The following is a 20,384-nucleotide window of genomic DNA, read 5'->3' on the forward strand; positions in this document are numbered from 1 at the left end:
TGAAAACCCTGTGGGCTAGAAGCAGCACCCTGAGTCCTGCAGACCTCTGGACTAAGATGCGGCTCCTTTAAGCCTTCAGTGGGTGTTGGGAGGGGCACCGAGGTGGGGCGGGCACTCTGACAGAGAGCTCTGGGCCCCGCCCCTGGAGGAGGCGTTTCTCAGCAGCCCTCCGCACCAATGCCGCCACGGCCCGCCGGGTATTCCTGCTGATTCTGCTCGGACCATAGGGCCCCCAGACCTCTCCCTGCCCAGGGAGCGTAAGTGTCAAATTGCGGGCGGGGGTCAAGCATCCCGTGCCCGTGCCGGAAGTCCTGGTGGACAGTGCAGGGGACTTTCCTGGCCTATCAGAGGCTTAGGTGGCGAAAGAGCGTAAACAATGCCGGCTGCAGTGAGCTAAAGCCTGGGGCATCTGCTCTACTTCTGGGTGGTGACAGCGGCCCTAGGGTGCTTGTTTGGATATGCAGTGGTGGAGCTGTGTCCACGACCCGGCTTTGCCCCAGCCTGGTTCCTCTTGCGGTGGGGAGAGGTTTGCTTTTACTCGAGTGTAACCCCATTGAGCTGGATGGGTGGAGCTGGATCTAGTGTCCTGGGCCTTGGGTCCTTCGCCTGGGATTTGGAGACCTGGGTAGTTTAGGGATGAGTAAGCATTAGATTTTCAGGTACCTTGGTAGAGTTGAGCAGTAACTCTCCAAGTTGACCTAATTCACAGCCAGGTTTTAGCTTTCCAACTCCCCAGAGGCCTGTGTTGCTGTGGGTCCCTCTTTTGGAGACATTAACAGTGATCATCTGCTCCAGAGAGTTCAGTTAATCTTCTGTCCTGCTGATATGAATAGCAGGATGTGTAAGAGATCGCTCAGAGACAGCTCTTTATCCTTCCCCTTCAGAAGGAATTTATGAGAGGCCACCATCCCAGGACTAGGACAGCAAGCACACCCAAGTTTCCTGAGATAACTGCTAGTGAAGCAGTTCAGATTTCTGGAGAATACTCCAGCAAGAGGGGTAACACTTGTCCTTGTTAATGGGAATTACCTGAGGGCAGTGAGGTTTTTAAATTTAGGGGGAAGGGTTTGTCTTTTTGTTACTGGTACTTAGAGATGAGCTTTTGTCTGGGTTGGCCAAGTAATAAAAATCTTAACTTTTCTATGACAGTTACATAATTGTTATGCTTCTTTAATCCATTTGTCCTTTCTATATAAGGTTTGAGTAAAGTTCTCTGGGCTTGCCTGTGTATTCTGTTTTATCCCTATTTCCCTGTTTTATAGTTCTTTTCTTTTCTTTCTTTTTTTGTTTTTTGTTTTTTTGTTTGAGTCTATTATCATACTTCATTGGTCATTCAAAGGAGTTGCTTTTGGAGTGGACATTTTCTTCAAATTTCCCTCACACTTATTCTATGCTTCTGTAGTAGCATTTCCTTAACCAGAAGTGAGAGTCCAGGAATGGTAATCAGATCCAGATCTCGTGTATTGTGATAGCGAAGAGCTTTTGTAGGTCAAGAGCTTGGGAATTAGCCATAAAATGGTTTCACTGCCATGGCTTCTTCCCAAGTAGAAAGCTGAAACAGCCTGTTTAGTAGCTTTATGATCATTCTTATAGACTGTCAAGTTAGAGGAACTTAAAAGGATACTCCAGTTGGACCCATGAATGGTACGGCCAAGTTGGTGGACTGAGAGAAAGGAGATCTAGGTTGTAGGCCCAGCTCTAACGTTATTCATGACTTGATCTCTTGGTGCCTTACTTTTAGCTGATTGATGAATGAGAAAATGCAGATTGCTTGAGTCTATATGTTATAATAATATATACTTAATAGGTAATTTGTTATTTAATTGAATACTAAACTGAAAAATCGGTTCAAAATTTATTCTAAGTTCTACCTTTAATATGACCTTGGAAACATTTCTTAATCTCTAGTCTAAAAATAAACAATTACATCTAAACCTTTTCAGCAGCAGTGTGGATTATGTGGTATTTGAGCTCTTTGGAAGATGTTTTAGATACAGTAATATGTAAGATTATAATATTTCCGTGGAATAGACTTATTTTAGCTGGCCTCCTTGCCTTTGCTTCTGTTTCATGCTAGTTGTAAAGGCTCCTGAGAGCTCTGAATAATTGAAAGTTATGAACGTTTGTAGTATGACTAGATTGAATGAGCCATAGCAAGCATCATATATAGTTCAAATTAATTTTATTAATGCTTCTCTTTGTTGGCAGTTTTATTTACTCTTAAAGCATCAAACCTTGTTATGCAATGACAACTCGGTTTCCTATGTCTGTGTTTATAAAATCCAGAATCCTCTGTTTAATCCTGGTGCCACATTTTCAGTCACTTGAAGATCATATTTCTCAAGTCTAAAACTAAACTCATCATATTCCTCACCTCTTCTCCATTCCCCAAAAATAAACAATACAGAACTCCCGACATTTTTATGTCATTGACACTACTGTTCTCCCAGTCACCTAGACTGGATCCTCCTACTAGACTCTAACTGCTCCCACATCCTTATTTGCTAAGGCTTACGGATTCTCCTTCTTTAATGTAACTCCCTTCAGTCTCCCCGCCCATCCTTTCCAGTCCTAAGACCCCTAATTCTGGCTCCTATTTATCTTTGTCCTGGAGTACTGTGATAATTTTCTAGCAAGAGTCTATTTTCTCTCCCTTCCAATCCATTCTACATAGATTTATCTTTCTGAAGTAGATAGGATTATGTCATTGCCCTGCTGCAGTCATCAGCATCTGCTGCTTAGCTTAATATTCAAGATTCTACATGACCTGACCCTCGTCTACCTCTCTGGTCTTAGACTATGGTAAATGGAGCCATTCATTGTTCTTTGAACATGTTCTGTACTTTTCTGTCTCTAAGACTTTCCCTTTCTTATTTTCTCAGCCTAGAATATCTCCTCTTCTACTTCTGTTTGTTTGTCTGTTTTTTTGGAAATCCCACCTTTCATTAATCACTGAGTTCAGATACCATCCTTTCTGTGAGATTTTCGCTGACCATACCTCACTTACTGGTGGTTAATCCTGTCTTAGGGAGGCCTGGGTGGCTCAGTCGGTTGAGCATCCGACTTCGGCTCAGGTTATGATCTCACAGTCAATTCGAGCCCTGCATCAGGCTCTGTGCTGACAGCTCAGAGCCTGGAGCCTGCTTCGGATTCTGTCTCCCTCTCTCTCTGCCCCTCCCTGGCTCATGCTCTGTTCTCTCCCTCAAAAATGAATAAACGTTAAAAAAAAAATTTTTTTTTAATCCTGTCTTAGAACTCCCATAATCCTTATTTATCCCTTGCTTAAAGCAGTTTCCACACATAATATATTTTGTGTTATGATTATTTGTTTAAACTTCTTACTTGTACTCCTGTGAACTTAGGCACCCATAGGAAAATTCAGTGAATGTGAATGCTTTAGGTAAAATTGGAATAGACTAATTCCTTATTATTAGAAAGGACTCTTAACCTCTGCAGCCAACATATGCACATGTAAAATGATCAGTAGCTTTAACGTATCATTTTTTTAAAGTTTATGTATTTATTTGGAGAGAGGGAGCAAGCGAGAGAGAGCGAGAGCGTGAGTAGGAGAGGGGCAGACAGAATCCCAAGCAGATTCCACACTATCAGCGTGGAGCCCGATGTGGGGCTTGAACTCACGATTCATGAGATCATGACCTGAGCTAAAACCAAGAGTCAGACCCTTAACCGACTGAGCCACCCAGGCACCCCAACAAATCATTCTTATCTCCTAAGGACTTCTGTTAGTAAACTTTGTTAGTTTCTTTTTTTTTTTTTTTAAACAGTTTTAATGAAATATAATTTGCATATCACTCACCCATTTTGAAGTGTACAATTCGGTGGCTTTTAGTATATTTCTAGATTTGTGCAGTCATCACCACAGTTTTAGAACATTTTCATTGCCCCAAAAAGAAATCCCACACTCTTGGGGTGCCTGGGTGGCTCAGTCGGTTGAGCGACCGACTTTGGCTCAGGTCATGATCTCAGAGTTTGTGAGTTCGAGCCCCGCGTCGGGCTCTGTGCTGACAGCTCAGAGCCTGAAGCCTGCTTCTGATTCTGTGTCTCCCTCTCTCTCTGTCCCTCCCCTGCTCATGCTCTATCTCTGTCTCAGAAATAAATAAATAAATAAATAAATAAATAAATAAATAAATAAATAAATAAATAAAAGAAATCCCACACTCTTTAGCCATTACCCTTTTGATAGCCCCAAACACCTCACTCGTAGGCAACCACTGATCTATTTTTTACTTCTATAGACTTGCCTATTCTGGACATTTCATGTAAATGGAATCATACAATATGTGGTTCTTTGAAACTGACTTTTTTTAGTATAATGTTTTCAAGGTGATAAAATACATATACCATAAAATTTACCATCTTAACCATTTTTAAGTATGCAGTTCACTGGTATCAGATTCCATATCAGATTATGTTGTGCATCCATCACCACCATCCATTTCCATAATTTTTTTCATTTGGAAAACTGAAACTTTACACCCATTGAACATACCCCAATCCATCTGTTCACTGGCAAAAACCCTTCTGCTTTCTGTCTCTCTGATTTTGACTGTCTCATTTAAGTGGAATGATCTTTGTGGCTGGTTTATTTCACTTTAGCATAATGGCCTCAGGGGTCATCCAGATTATAGCATATGTTAGAATTATTTCTTTTTTAAGGCTAAATAATATTCCATTGTATGTGTAAACCACATTTTGCTTGTCCACTCACCCAGTGATGAACACTTGAGTTGCTTCCACATTTTAGCTATTGTGCATAATGCTGCCATGAAATGAACATGGGTGTATAAAATATGTCTTTGAGACCCTGCTTTCAATTCTTTTGGGCATATATACCCAGAAGTAGAATTGCTGGAACATATGGTAATTCTGTTTTTAATTTTTTGAAAAAGTGCCATAGTGTTTTCCACAGCAGCTATACCATTTTACATTCTTTTTTTTTTTTTTAATGTTTATTTATTTTTGAGAGAGAGAGACAGAATGTGAGCTGGGGAGGGTCAGGGAGAGTGGGAGACACAGAATCTGAAGCAGTTTCCAGGCTCTGAGCTGTTAGCACAGAGCCTGATATGGGGCTCGAACTCTTCGAACTGTGAGATCATGACCTGAGCAGAAGTCGGACACCCAACCAACTGAGCCACCCAGGTGCCCCCCCACTTTATATTCTTAACAACAGTGTACAGAGGTTTCAGTTGCTCCACATCCTTGCCAACAATTGTCTTTTTGTTTTGTTTTGTTTTGATAGTAGCCATCCTAATAGATGTGAGGTGGAATCTTAAAATTTTGATTTACATTTCCCTAATGATTAGTAATGTTAAGCATCTTCTCATGTGCCTATTAGCCATTTGTAGATCTTCTTTGGAGAAGTGTCTAGTCAAGTCCTTTGCCCATTAAAAAATTTTTTTTAAGTTTATTAATTTCTTTTGATAGAGAGCATGTACGTGCGTGTGTGCAAGCAAGCAGGGGAGGGGCAGAGAGAGGGAGAGAATCCCAAGCAGGTGTGGGGCTCCACATGGGGCTCCATCTCAGGAACTGTGAGATCATGACCGGAACCAAAATCGAGTCAGACTCCTGACTGACTGAGCCACCCAAGTGTCCCCTTTGCCCATTTTTTAATTGGGTTGTTTGTTGTTGAGTTTTAGGAGTTCTTTATAGTACTTCATTTCTTTTTATTGTTGAATGATATTTCATTGTGTGGATTTTCCATATTCATCAATGGATGGACATTTGGATGGCTCCCATTCTTTGGCTATTGTGAATGTTAGTTTGGTTTCAGTTTGCTGTGTATATTGAAAACAGTACTACATTCCTCTAAAGAAATTATTCAGGCCTTTAACTTATGTGACTTTTCATGAAATCATTACGTTTAATTTTACATGTGTTCTATTTTATACTGACTCTGAGGTTCCTCTTCATTACTTCCTGTATATGTTCTGGATGTTCCCAAGGTTTTTATTTTCCTTTGTGACAATGACTAGTTAAAATTTGCAGAGTTCAGCTTTCAAGCTGTGGTCACTTTAAAGACCACTTCCCCAAATGTTCTAGAATTATAGAAATTTAGAATGAATATGAACTATAGTCATTGTAGTCTAGCATCCTTTTGTTTTTTATTAATCTCAAGGAAAGTTTTTTTGTTTTGTTTTGTTTTGTTTTGTTTTGTTTTGTTTTTTGATCAGTTAGTAGAGCCATCTCTCAATGGAATAAGAGCTTTCAGGGGTAAGGGTTGGACTGCATGAATAATCCCAGATTACAATTAAAACTGTAGTCATTCCTTTCTTATCCAAAGGCAGGTTAACAGTGTTTTAAGGCCCAATTGGGTAGGTAGGCTTGATTATTAGAGGCAGCTGCTGATTAGGGATGATTTCCCCCTTACCAGCTAACTGTATTTTAAATTTCTCTAAGTTACCTATGTCCTTTTGAAAGAGTCAAATAAACTTGTTTTTCACATTATGCTCATTTACTCTTATATTTTCTTTCTTTCTTTCTTTCTTTCTTTCTTTCTTTCTTTCTTTCTTTCTTTCTTTCTTTCTTTCTTTTCTTTCTTTCTTTTTTGTCTTTATATCTTAACTGAATTAGGTAAGGGGTGCTTGGTGGCTCAGTTGGTTAAGCATCAGACTTCAGCTCGGGTCATGACCTTGCAGTTCATGGGTTCGAGTCCCCCATCAGGCTCTGTGCTGACAGCTCAGAGCCTAGAGCCTGCTTTGGATTCTGTGTCTCCCTTCTTTCTGCCCCTCCCCTCTCACCCTCTTTCTTTTTCTCAAAAATAAATAAAAACATTAAAAAAAAAAAAAAAGAACTGGGTTAGGTAATCACCAAAATAAATCATATTATTTATAAAGGTTGAATAGTTTTCACTATAGATCGTCTAGAAACCATATGTAGATAAATTTTAAGAAATTCCCCAAACTAGCATTCAAGAAATCTCTTCTAGGCCAGTCTCTCCTACTTAAGTGACCTGGGTAAGACATTGAACCTTTATTTCCATATATGTAAAAAGAGGATAATTATATTTGCTTTATCCCATGTTGTTCTTTGAGCATTGTGAGGATAGAGATTATTAAGACAAAAAGTTCTTGCTCAAGAGAATCTTACAGGTTAGGAAGAAAGTGCTCATAACTTAGAATAATAGAAAAAAGAAAGAAAACCCAATAAGGTAATAAAACAGTGTGCTTGCATTTACATTGTGAAATGCATAGAAGCAATTAAATATCTTCCTCACTAGATCCTCACATAAGAAAATTATTGTAAAAATACTTGTAAAATATAAAGTATTATTGAAATATAGATTGGTAGTAACTGTTTTAGGTAGAGACTTTGGGACTGTTGTAAACAGTGCCCTAAAGTCTTTGAAAGTAAAGAGCTTTCATGTGACCATAAGATTTAGAAGGTTGTGTAGACCAAGAGATTTTAACCTGGGGTTGAAATTCAGGGACTCTATGAACTTGGAAGGAAAAATAATTGCATCTTTATTCTTACTAACCATCTAACTGAAATTTTAGCATTTTCTTCAGTGAAGAATGTAGGCCATAAGCCACAATAATGTTAGAATGACCTGTGTATTTGTTACCAATAGAAGTAATTTTCATAATCACATTATGTGATATAGTATATCAAAATATTTTTGTCCAATATAACTTCAAAATTATAGTAATTATAGTAATACACCTGCTGCTACATTTTATTTAATGTATGGAGAAGTTCATTTAAAATGTCATTCACGTTTTAAAGTAAATATTTTGATAAAATGTAATTAACAATTATGTTTCAAAATTCTTTGACATAATCTTACATATTTTATTTTATGCATTAAAAAATATTCTGAAGAAGGTGTCTGTGACTTTACCAGAGGCCTATGGCACAAAAAAGAACCCCTTTTGTACGCTATTTTTTTTAATGTTTTTATTTTACTTTTGAGAGAGAGGCAGAGCATGAGCAGGGGAGGGGCAGAGAGAGAGGGAGACACAGAATCCAAACCAGGGGCTCTGGGCTCTGAGCTGTCAGCACAGAGTCCGATGCAGGGCTCAAACTCACGAGCCGTGAGATCATGACCTGAGCCAAAGTCAGATGCTCATCCAACTGAGCCACCCAGGGCCTCCTCCCCCCGCTTTTGTACATTCTTAAGACAAAGTGGCATGTATATGTATTAATTCCATTTTACCTTTAAGAAGGAAAGATGGATAGTCTTGCCATCCTCAGGTGCAGGCCACCATCATCTTTGATTTAGATCACTGTATTCTAACTGGTTTCTCTCCATTGTTACTGCCTTCCAAAGCATTCTTTACATTGCTTTTTACATGTACAACATATGGTCTTCAAAAAATGTAAGTTTGGGGGCACCTGGATGGCTCAGTTGGTGAAGCATCCGACTTTTGATTTCAGCTCAGATCATGATCTCATGCTTCATGAGATCGAGCCCTGCATCAGGCTCTGCACTGATGTCATGGAGCCTGCTTGGGATTCTCTGTCTTCCTCTCTCTCTGCCCCTGCCCCCTTCAAAATAAATAAAACATTTTTTAAAATGTTCAAAAAATGCAAGTTCGATAGCATATGTAATATTTCCTATTTAGAATTCTTCAAAGTTTCGTTTTACATTTAGGATAAAGTCCAAATTCCTTAACATTGCTCACAAGATCTTCCAGGGTCTGATCTTGACTTACTTTCTAGCCTGACTTTATATCCTTTTACTTTCTGTGTTGCATTTTATACTTTAGCCTTGCTGAACTTTGTTCAGATCCTCAAACCACCATAATAAAAGAAGTTAGGTGCTATGGCAGTTTCTAAACCACTATCTCCATTTCTGTACTTGTCTCTGAATGATACGTTTGTGATCCAGTACAGTCCTTTGTACCACATTTTGAGTAGTTTTGAACTATAGTACACACACACGGATGAATTTTACAAATGAAATATTGAATGAAAAAAGTAAGTCATGGAAGACAACACACAGATAATATTTTTCTAAAGCTAACAAACAAGCAGTTAATTTTGTTGTTTAGGGATGTGTGACGTGACTATGGCGTAGAACTAAATGAACTCCAGGAAAATGCTTCCGTGGGAGAAGGATGGAGTAGGAAAGAAATGCCCAGGTGAAGTAATAATAATGGTAGTGTTCTGTTTTGTTTTTTTTTTTAAGTTTATTTATTTATTTTGAGAGAGAGCACAAGCAGGGGAGGAGCAGAGAGAGAGGGAGAGAGAGTATCACAAGCAGGCTCTGCGCAGTCAACGCAGAGCCCAACATAGGCTCAAACCCACGAACCACGAGATCACAACCTGAGCTGAAATCAAGAGTCAGACACTTAACCAACTTAGCCACCCAGGCACCCCAATAATGGTAGTGTTCTAATTTTTAGATTGGGTGTTAGGTCAATGGGTCAATTTTATTGTAATGCTTCCTAACTCACAAACTGTATAGATTTTCTTATAGATGTAAAAAATTAAATTCTAAAGTTAATTTTAAAATGAAAATAATTAGGGAAGAAAACTAGCGGATAAGGCCTTTTTTTTTTTTTCTTAATATATCAATCCTGCAAGAAGACCAACACGAAGAGCAGGAGTCCCCAGTGCCACATACATAACACTATATCCATTATTTCAATGGCTGGGGAAGTTTGGGTATGAAGCACGCCTTTCTTTTTAATAGAAAGCAAAACCATAAACACCAACTTTTAAAAACTCAGGCAATAAAGTAGTAGAAGCCATTTCAGAATATATAACACAATGGCATCTAAATTTTACATGAGGCAGTTGGGTTAGATATTCTTTTTCTTAAAGGTTTCTAAAAAGCAACCAACAAGAAAAAAAGAAAAAGTATTGCAGTAAACTTACAGAATACTGAAAGATACTGACAGTTCTCATTCTCTTGGTTAGAAAATGTGTTGAAAGCTTTCATTGAGTGTTTCTCTTTTTAAAAAGTCAGATAGGAGAGATTGCTTTTGCAGCTCAAACTTATGCCAAGAAAATAACTTCAGAAGTTTTTAACCCAGGCTGCACATTAGAATCACCTGAGAACTTACAAATTTTTTTTATTGAGATGAAATTCACATTACATAAAATTAACTCTCTTAAAGTGAACAATTCAGTTGCATTTTGAATACTCACAGTGTTGTGTCAGCACCATCTCTTTCTAGTTTCAAAACATTTCCATCACACCACAGTAAAACTCCTTACCCATTAAGCAGTTTCTTCCTATTCCTGCTCTTTCTCCAACCCCTGGTACCCCATAGTCTGCATTCTGCCTCTAAGGATTAATCTACTATAGACATTTCATATAAGTGGAATTCTACAATATGGGATCTTTGTGTTTGGTTTCTTTCACTTAGCGTCATGTTTGTGAAGTTCAGCCATGTGGTAGCCTGTGTCAGTACTTCATTCCCTTTTATGGGTGAATAATCATTGTACTTACACACCAGAATTTGTTTATTCATCCATTGATGGACATTTGGGCTGTTTATTGGCCCAGGTCACTAGTACTGCTATGAATATGCACGTACATGTACTTGTTGGAATACCTGTTTTCAATTCTTTGGGTGTATACCCAGGAGTAGAATTGCAGAGCCATATGATATTTCTATGTTTAACTTTACAGAACTACCAAATGTTTTGTTTTACTTGGTGCTTGTACGATTTTCTGTTCCCTTGGGGAACTCTAAAAATACACAGATCTGATAATTTTTATTGTATTTTACAAACATATTTGTGTATAATTACTTAAAAATGTTAAAATAATTTAATTTTTAAATTTACATCCAAGTTACTTAGCATATAGTGCAACAATGATTTGAGGAGTAGATTCCTTAATGCCCCTTACCCATTTAGCCCATCCCCCTCCCACAACCCCCCAGCAACCCTCCGTTCTCTATATTTAAGAGTCTCTTATGTTTTGTCCCCCTCCCTGTGTTTATACTATTTTTGTTTCCCTTCCCTTATGTTCATCTGTTTTGTATCTTAAATTCCTCATTATAAATTTTTTTTTTCAACGTTTATTTATTTTTGGGACCGAGAGAGAGCATGAACGGGGGAGGGGCAGAGATAGAGGGAGACACAGAATCGGAAACAGGCTCCAGGCTCTGAGCCATCAGCCCAGAGCCCGACGCGGGGCTTGAACTCACGGACCGCGAGATCGTGACCTGGCTGAAGTCGGACGCCTAACCGACTGCGCCACCCAGGCGCCCCTTCAATTCCTCATTATGAGTGAAGTCGTATGATCTTTGTCTTTCTCTAATTTCACTTAGCATAATACCCTCTAGTTCCATCCACGTAGTTACAAATGGCAAGATTTCATTCTTTTTGATTGCTGAGTAATGCTCCACCATATATATATACACACCACATCATCTTTATCCATTCATCCATTGATGGACATTTGGGCTGTTTCCATACTTTGGCTGTTGTCGATAGCGCTGCTATAAACATTGGGGTGCATGTGCCCCTTTGAAACAGCATGCCTGTATCCCTTGGATAAATACTTAGTAGTGCAGTTGCTGGGTCATAGGGTAGTTCTATTTTTAATTTTTTGAGGAACCTCTGTACTGTTTTCCACAGTAGCTGCACCAGTTTGCATTCCCACCAGCGGTGCAAAAGAGATCCTCTTTCTCCTCATCTGGTGGTATCATTGTGGTTTTGATTTGTATTTCCCTGATGATGAGTGATGTTGAGCATTCTTTCATGTGTTGGTTGGCTATCTGGATGTCTTCTTTGGAGAAGTGTCTATTCATGTCTTTTGCCCATTTCTTCACTGGATTCTTTGTTTTTTGGGTGTTGAGTTTGATAAGTTCTTTATAGATTTTGGATACTAACCCTTTATCTGATATGTCGCTTGCAAACATCTTCTCCCATTCTATCGGTTGCCTTTTAGTTTTGCTGATTGTTTCCTTCGCTGTGCAGAAGCTTTTTATTTTGATGAGGTCCCAGTAGTTCCTTTTGGCTTTTGTTTCCCTTGCCTCTGGAGACGTGTTGAGTAAGAAGTTGGTGCGGCCGAGGTCAAAGAGGTTTTTGCCTGCTTTCTCCTCTAGGATTTTGATGCTTCCTGTCTTATGTTTAGGTCTTTTATCCATTTTGAGTTTATTTTTTTGTATGGTATAAGAAAGTGGTCCAGGTTCATTCTTCTGCATGTCACTGTCCAGTTTTCCCAGCACCATTTGCTGAAGACACTATCTTTATTCCATTGGATAGTCTTTCCTGCTTTGTCAAAGATTAGTTGGCTATACGTTTGGGGGTCATTTCTGGGTTCTCTTTTCTGTTCCATTGATCTGAGTGTCTGTTTTTGTGCCAGTACCATACTGTCTTGATTACAGGTTTGTAATACAGCTTAAAGTCCAGGATTGTGATGCCTTTGGTTTTCTTTTTCAAGATTGCTTTGGCTGTTCGGGGTCTTTAGTGGTTCCATCCAAATTTTAGGATTGTTTGTTCTAGCTCTGTGAAGAATGCTGATGTTATTTTGATAGGGATTGCTTGAAAGTTTTAAAAAGATTGTCATTAAAGAGTTTGAGAAGCATGGCATAGTTCGTTCTTTTTCATTGCCATATAATATTGCACTCAGTGAATATTCCACTATTATTCATTCTCTTTTTGATGAACCTGTGAAGTGTTTTCAACTTTTGGCTTTTATGAACAACATTGCTATGAATATCTTGCATAGATCTTCTAGTGCAGGGGGCATCAATTTCTAGGGTATATATACCTAGGAATGAAGTAGAATACGTGCATCTTCAACTTAGGTAATGCCATACTACTTTACAAACTGCTGTACTACATTATCTCCCACCATTGCTGCAGAATTGCTATTAAGGTTTGACTCATACTCCAAAGCACACTGCTATTGTTTCTCAGGGTTCTGGGGGTTTTGGAGAGAAGTCTTAATAAAAGTTCCATGTACTCTAATAAACTTAAGTCTTTGAGTATACAGCTTTCACTGGGATATTCCCTACTTTTTTATGGGAGGGAACAAGTTGTAAAGAGGCGTAGATTTTGAATTTTTAATGTGATCCAGTTCTGTTGTTTTAGGCAAATTATTTAAACTTTATGAGCCTAGTGTGTAACAGAGAGAATGTCTTTCTTTCATGTAGTTGTTGTTAGTACAAAGTGAGTCAACATGTTTAAAAAATACTTCACACAGTACCCAATTCATAGCAGACACCGTCAAGGTATACATTAAACAAATATTTATTGAAGGTATATTTTATGTCAGACTGGGACTGGGGATGGAGAGATAAACAATATCCTTATACATTATATAAAATGCTGAAAAATTGGAAACAAATGTCCACCATCAAGATTGGTAATTTTGGTACATTTATAAATTGGCATGCTATACAACCTTTAAACATCACGTTCTCGGGGCACCTGGGTGGTTCAGTTGGTTGAGCGTCCGACTTTGGCTCAGGTCATGATCTCAAGGCTCGTGGGTTGGAACCCTGCACCAGGCTCTGTGCTGACAGCTCAGAGCCTGGAGCCTGCTTTGGATTCTGTGTGTGTGTGTCTCTCTCTGTGCCTCTCCCCTTCTCCTGCTCTTTCTCAAAGATAAACATTAAAAAAAATTTTTTTTAAACATCATGTTCTCAAACATGGGAAAATGTTCGTGGCTATATGAGAAAAAGATTCCAAGAGGATTATACTTGTCTTTTTCATATAATTTATACATTGCATGTTTGTTGAAAAAACTCTGAAAGAATTCAAGTGGATGTACATTTCAGTGCTCATCATGGTTAATAATTGGTGGTAGAATTGTCGAGTTTTTTAAATGTTTATTTAGAGAGCACATGCATGCACAAGCAAGGGAGAGGCAGAGAAAGAGAAGGAGAGAATCCCAAGCAGGCTCCGCACTGTCAGCACAGCCCAGCTCAGGGCTTGATTCCATGAAGCATGAGATCATGACCTGAGCCAAAATCAAGAGTCAGATGCTTAACTGAGCCACCCTGGTAAACCTAAAATTGTGTTTTATTTTTTTATTTTTTTTATTAAAAAAAATTGTTTAGTTTGTTTATTTTGAGAGAGACAGAGGTAGCATGAGTGGGGGAGGGGCAGAGAGAGAAAGAGAGAGAGAATCCTAAGCAGGCTTTGCGCTGCTAGCACAAAATGCGACTCGGCTTGAACTCATGAAACCGCGAGATCATGACCTGAGCTGAAACCAAGGATCAGACCCTTAACCAACTGAGCCATTCAGGTGCCCCTAAAATTGTGTTTTAATACTTTTCTTCCTTATGTAGTTTCTGTACTTTCCAGATTTTCTACAGTTGACATATATTACTTTTATAATCAGAAAAAAAGTTGTTATCAGGGCACTTGGGTGGCTCAGTTGGTTTAGTGTCTGACTCGATTTCAGCTCAAGTCATGATCTCATGGTTTGTGGGATTGAGCCTCTGGTTGGGCACTGCTCTGACAGCGTGAAGCCTGCTTGGGATTCTCTCTCGCCCTCTCTCTGCCCCTCCCCCACATGCACATACATACATTCTCTCTAGAATAAAAAAAAAAGAAAAAAAGGTGTTATCTAAATGAATAGCATAAAGCTTTTACAGGAATGTTGCATATAAACCTAACTAAAAAGGGATATAAAGTTTATAAAAATATAGTTCATTCAGGGATTTAATTTTTTTTTAATGTTTATTTTTGAGAGAGAGAGACAGAGTGCAAGCAGGGCAAGGGCAGAGAGAGACGGAGACACAGAATTGGAAGCAGCCTGCAGTCTCTGAGCTGTCAGTACAGAGCCTGACACAGAGCTCAAACTCAGGAGCCATGAGTTCATGACCTGAGCCAAAGGCAGACACTTACTTGACTGAGCCACCCAGGCAACCCTAATTTTTACTATTTTATATAATCATATTGTCTAGAGTTACGTAGAGAGCTGGGTAACATTGAGATTTTTTCATAATGACTATTGTCTGAAAGAATTTTAGGTTAATAGTTATAAGTATGACTTTCTTTGAAACTCTTTTCTCGCATTTTAAAGGCCAAGTAGCTCTTCAGTTTTATTCTGGCTTTGTTATATATCTAGGAATTTCCCATTTTGGAAAATATATAATCATTTGTTTTTAAAACACCTATCCATCCTTTCTAGATTCATTTAGATTTTTTTTTTTCAGTTTTGATTTAGTTTGCTTGTTTTAAGGTAGCTTGTCCCTCCTAGCGCCTGGGTGGCTCAGTCAGTTGACCATCTGACTTCAGATTGGGTCATGATCTCATGGTTCATGAGTTCGAGTGTAGCATTGGGCTCTGCACTGACAATGCAGAGCCTGCTTGGGATTCTCTTTTTCTGCCCTTCCCCCATTGTCTCTCTCTCAAATGAATAAAAAAAAAAAAAAAAAAAGCAAGCTCTACACCCAATGTGAGGCTTAAACTCATGACCCTGAGATCAGGAGTTGTGTGCTCTACCCACTGAACTAGCCAAGTGCCCATATGTAGGGTTTTTTTTTTAATTTTTAAAAATCTTTTATTTATTTTTGAGGGAGAGAGTCTGTGAGCAGGAGAGGAACAGAGAGAGAGGGAGACAAAGAATCTGAAGCAGGCTTGAGACTCTGAGCTGTCAGCACAGAGCCCGACGCGGGGCTCCAACCCAAGAACCATGAGATCATGACCTGAGCCAAAGTCAGACACTTAACCAACTGAGCCACCCAGGCGCCCCTTTGTGTAGATTTTTTTTCTAGTAACTTTTTTCTTTCACTTTTTAAAGATTCTGTTAATGGAATTAAATGGGCATTTGACCAAAAAATGAGCTTTTTTACTCTTATTGGTGCTTGCATGATAAAATAATAGTCTCAGAAAAATCATTTTGTCTTACAAGACTGCTTGATGGTTAGATTTACTAGGTACTGATTTTTGTCTGACTAGGAATTACTCTTAATTCTGAGGAGAAACTGGAAGCACAATGGGAGATGACAGTGAGTGGATGAAACTGCCGGTTGATCAGAAATGTGAACACAAGGTAAGACTTTTCTAGAACTCAGATTTTAGTGTCATTGGCTTGTTTTGTGAGCACTCCCACGTTACAGTATAGTATAGAGCTGCCTAATGATTACATAATACAACCGAGAAACAACATGCTTTGGAGATTAGGCAGTTTCAGCAGGGTGATTTTTCATTTTTGAATTGTTACATCTTTAATTACAAATTACATATTACACGGAAGTAAAAACTAACACTTGGATACAAAGTGAGATAGACTTATAGCGGCCTGTTAGGAATTCTGGATGGCCTTGGAAGAATATTGCAAATATTAAACACTTATAAGAAAGAGTTTATTAGCTAATTCTCTTTGAAAACTCTGAATTTCTTAAACTCCTTTTTTGTTTCTAATCATGGGGTCCTTTGTTCAAATTACTTGGTATAGGGTAGTCATTCCCCGCCCCCAACTTCTCCAATTAACAGTAGATAATCTCATTAAATTGTATTTTGTTTCAAAATACTTTTCTTTTAGCTCTGGAAAGCAAGGTTAAGTGGATATGAAGAAGCCCTGAAGATCTTCCAGAAAATAAAGGATGAAAAGAGCCCAGAATGGTCCAAATTTTTAGGACTGATCAAAAAATTTGTGACTGATTCCAATGCAGTGGTTCAGCTGAAAGGGTTAGAAGCTGCACTTGTGTATGTTGAAAATGCCCATGTAGCAGGAAAGTAAGTAGTTTTTCCAACTCTTCTGGTAAAAACCCTTGTCTGGTACTATGTGGGTTAAGTTATGTATATTTGTGGGTCATTGTCTTTCGTTATTAGCACTTTTGGAAGATAATCATTTTCTTACTTCATAGCTCCTTGATACTTGTTTTTCATTCGGGTTTTATCTGCTCTCAGAAATCTAAATAGTACATGAGATCTCTAAAGAGGAGCAAATTAGAAGTCTTGAGTTTTTTATCTTAAGGTTTGATGAACAAGTGAATTTCCTTTTGAGCCTTTTGTAATGGGAATTACTTTAAACTAGAGAGAAAATCTCAAGTAACTTGTAGAAGAAACTGGAAGGTGTTAGGAAAGGAATTACCAGAATTTCACTGAAAACATTTGGGCATTACAAAAATTTCTTTATACAAAGCTTCCCGGCTAGGTGATCTTAGAAACACACCTTTCTTTCTGTGGTCATTAGGCACTTTTCTCTTTTCGGAGAGGTGGTGCTAACTAAACTTCCATGGCTCCTGGCCCATTTGACTTGAGTTGTAGATGATAGAGGTTTCTGATCACCCACTCTCTCATACCTCATAGACCTGGTTTTCTAATGGTATCTCGATGTCATCGAAAGGAGCCCTCCGTACAAGAAAAAGGAGGGGGGAACCCTCTACTTAAGTGCACAAGAAATATATACTTGACTTCAAAGATGATACACCATCGATCTGACAGTTTTGTTACCAGCATCACTGTGTTTCCCTTGCCATTAGTGGGACCATTCCTTTTTTTTACTTTAGTTTTGATTTTCAGTGGTCTAGGTTTTATTTAATTTAGAAGAGACACACAGCAGTTAAGTTACTATGAAGTCTTGCCAAGGAGTTAGGAGCAGCCTTTTGTTTAAAGGTACATATCCATTCCCTCCGTGAAGAAATTCTCTTGTTCTAAGAAATGTTTAAAATGACCTTTTAAAAATTTTTCAAAAAAGCAACAACTCTGTAATCCTATTTTTGTGAAATATATCTGTATATATATATTATCTATCTGTCTGTCTGTCTGTCTCTCTATCTATTTTCTATGCATATAGAGGGATAGATCTGGAAGGATGGATACCAAATAGCTGGAAGTAGTTTTCTCTGGGTAATGGGATTTCAAGGGATTTTTGCTTTCTTGTTCGACTTTTCCTGTATTTATAAACAGAAACTATGGTTCTGTGTCATTGCCTGGTGTGATACATCTTAAACTTTTATGATTTGCATTCAGTTTATCTTTCATGTTCTTAAACATACATTTAAAAATTAGAAACTCATTTACTTTGTTTCTAAACATCTTAAAAAGTATCTGTCATTGCCCCCCGCCCCCATGATCTTTTCCAGCTCTTTCTACTGAAGTGTGTTTTTGTGTGTGTGATGGTGGTGGTGTTTTGTATTCTGTATTACAGAACCACAGGAGAAGTTGTGTCAGGTGTCGTAAGTAAAGTGTTCAACCAGCCCAAAGCCAAAGCCAAGGAGCTAGGCATTGAGATTTGTCTGATGTACATAGAGATTGAGAAAGGAGAGGCTGTGCAAGAAGAGCTCCTAAAAGGCCTGGACAACAAGAACCCCAAGATTGTAGTGGCCTGCATAGAGACACTGAGGAAAGCCTTAAGGTAAGATGTTTTGCTTTGGTTCTGTTAACTAGAATATCTCAATTGCGTTTGAGTTCCTGGCTTAAACGGAAATGAAAACTGCTGGACTTGACTTGGCATGGCACACCAGCCAGGAAAATTGACCTGGGAAAGCTAAAGTCATTCCTCAAGTGTGGTGCTTTCTGTTCAGTAGTTTTAGCCTTCAAGTGGTGTTGCATAGTCATTTTATCTAAATCCCCTTCTAATGAAGATGAACAGGGAATGTTTCTGACCTGTTCTCCAATTATGAATTGGCCTTTTTGAGGAAAAACTCCTTAGAATGTTTAAGCAGCTCTTCTTTTGTTATCCCCAAGCATATATTTATGTACTCTGGAATATTGGCTAAAGACAGTTTATTAGCCAAAGCAAACTTTGTTCAGATGCCTTTTTAGTAAAGTAGAAGGAAATGCTATATGCCTTTAAACAGAAACACAGCAATAACAAATAGAAAATAACTTTTACCCTTATGTAATAAGTTATTTTCAACACTAGAATGAAGTTTTTCATGAATGAGATCTCTTTCAGGAACAAGTGGCTATAATTTGCTATGGAAATCTGAACACTAGTTTGTTCTGATTTGGCAATCCTTCCAATCTGACATCCTGTCTCCAATGCTGTCCACATGAGAAGCTTTAGAAAGTTCAGTTATAGTGAAATCCTGAATGTGTGACCTATGGGAGTAAAGATCATCCCAAGTTAGCTCACTTGTGATTTTGTGTATGACCTACTTCTTGGAGAAAATGCTTCTTTTGGTGTTTATCTTACATGAAAATATCAAAATTCTTAAATTTTGTTAAATGATCCTCAATTTAAAAGTCTTAAATTTTACGTTGTCTTTCACTTGGTTCATAATGTTCTTTTGTAAAGTTAGACTTTCACTTAGATTTTTGTGTGATAAATTTTTCCTCATTTCAAGCCTAGTATAGTATATAGTAGGTATGTTTTTATGACTAATAAATAGTGTGCTCATTTTTATCATTTTAGAAATTTAGTGAATTGAGTTTGTTATCAAAACTGCGCTTATCTCAGTAAATATGTTGTGGTCCTTAGTAATGGATCTCTTAATAAAGATATATATTGTGCTATAATCTACCTTTAAACAAAAGATTCGAATCGAAAATGCTGTAAATTCTGGTTATTTTACTTTTAAACTGACTGGCAGAATAAGTGTAGAAAAAGAGCAAGTTAGGTATATCTTCTTAGGTTTTCCTTACAGATGTAGTTTAGTTCCATCCCTGTGTAGTTCTTTATTTGTCTTAATGCATCTCAGAATCTATAGTAAAATTAGATAGCTCTCTGGGACCTTAAAAAGGCCAAACTGTTCAATCCTGGGTTTTGTTCCGTTGTTGTTGTTGTTGTTGTTTTTAATGTTTATTCATTCCTGAGAGTGAGAGAGACAGCGCGAGCAAAGGAGGGAGAGCAGAGAGAGAGAGGGAGACACAGGATCTGAAACAGGCTCCAGGCTCTGCGCTGTCAGCACAGAGCCCCATGCAAGGCTTGAACCCACAAACTGTGAGATCATGACCCAAGCCAAAGTCAGACGCTCAACCCACTGAGGCACCCAGGTGCCCCACCCTAGCTGGTTTTCTGTAGTAATATATTTAGTATCAAGGTTAGGTTTTGTTTGTTAAGGTATCTGTTTTCCATGTGGACCTCTTCCATAGGCTTTTCTTACATATTTCAGTAGGCCAGGAGAGTGAAACAAAAAAAAAAATCAGATGAAACCATAGTAATGTAAACGAAGACTCAGAGATCCCAAATGTTAGGTTCTTCAGGCATGGTGATGATTATTTCATAACCCTAAGTTCTTATTTTTCCTTTAGTCTTAAAGGTTAGCTGAAGTTAAAATGTTCTTTTCTATTAAAATAAAGGGGATTTGAAAGGAAATCTTGGAGATCTAGTTTATTTTCATGTTATATCTATATTTAAACTATTTACATAACCATGCTGTGGTTGATATACCAGGTTATTTACATAATCTCTTTAAATATAATTTCTGAAGTAGAGTATTTGCCATCTTCTCCAACCTGTTGGAATATGTCAGTAGCTATACTGAAAATTTTTGTTGCATTTGTATATAGAAGATAAAATAAATAATAGATAAATAAGTTGATCCTTGAACAAC

The 20,384-nt window shown here is 38.1% G+C and overlaps 1 protein-coding gene across 5 annotated transcripts in view; it reads left to right on the forward strand.

Moving 5' to 3' along the window:
* CKAP5 (cytoskeleton associated protein 5) overlaps positions 1-20,384 on the forward strand; it is a 113,261-nt gene that overhangs the window by 25,429 nt on the left and 67,448 nt on the right. For 3 of the 5 annotated variants that reach the window (XM_086677531.1, XM_025927913.2, XM_086677535.1), the window contains exons 2-4: positions 15,838-15,931; positions 16,424-16,617; positions 18,035-18,241. In XM_086677531.1, the coding sequence (XP_086533657.1) occupies positions 15,875-15,931; positions 16,424-16,617; positions 18,035-18,241 (458 nt within the window). In that variant the 5' untranslated portion in view covers positions 15,838-15,874. Of the gene's footprint in view, positions 1-135; positions 258-364; positions 517-15,837; positions 15,932-16,423; positions 16,618-18,034; positions 18,242-20,384 lie in introns of those variants that run through there. The other 2 variants (XM_086677533.1, XM_086677532.1) reach the window with 2 other exon arrangements.

This window comes from Puma concolor, chromosome D1 (genome assembly GCF_028749965.1).
Source record: "Puma concolor isolate L17-30 chromosome D1, mPumCon1.1.hap2, whole genome shotgun sequence".
NCBI lineage: Eukaryota > Metazoa > Chordata > Mammalia > Carnivora > Felidae > Puma > Puma concolor.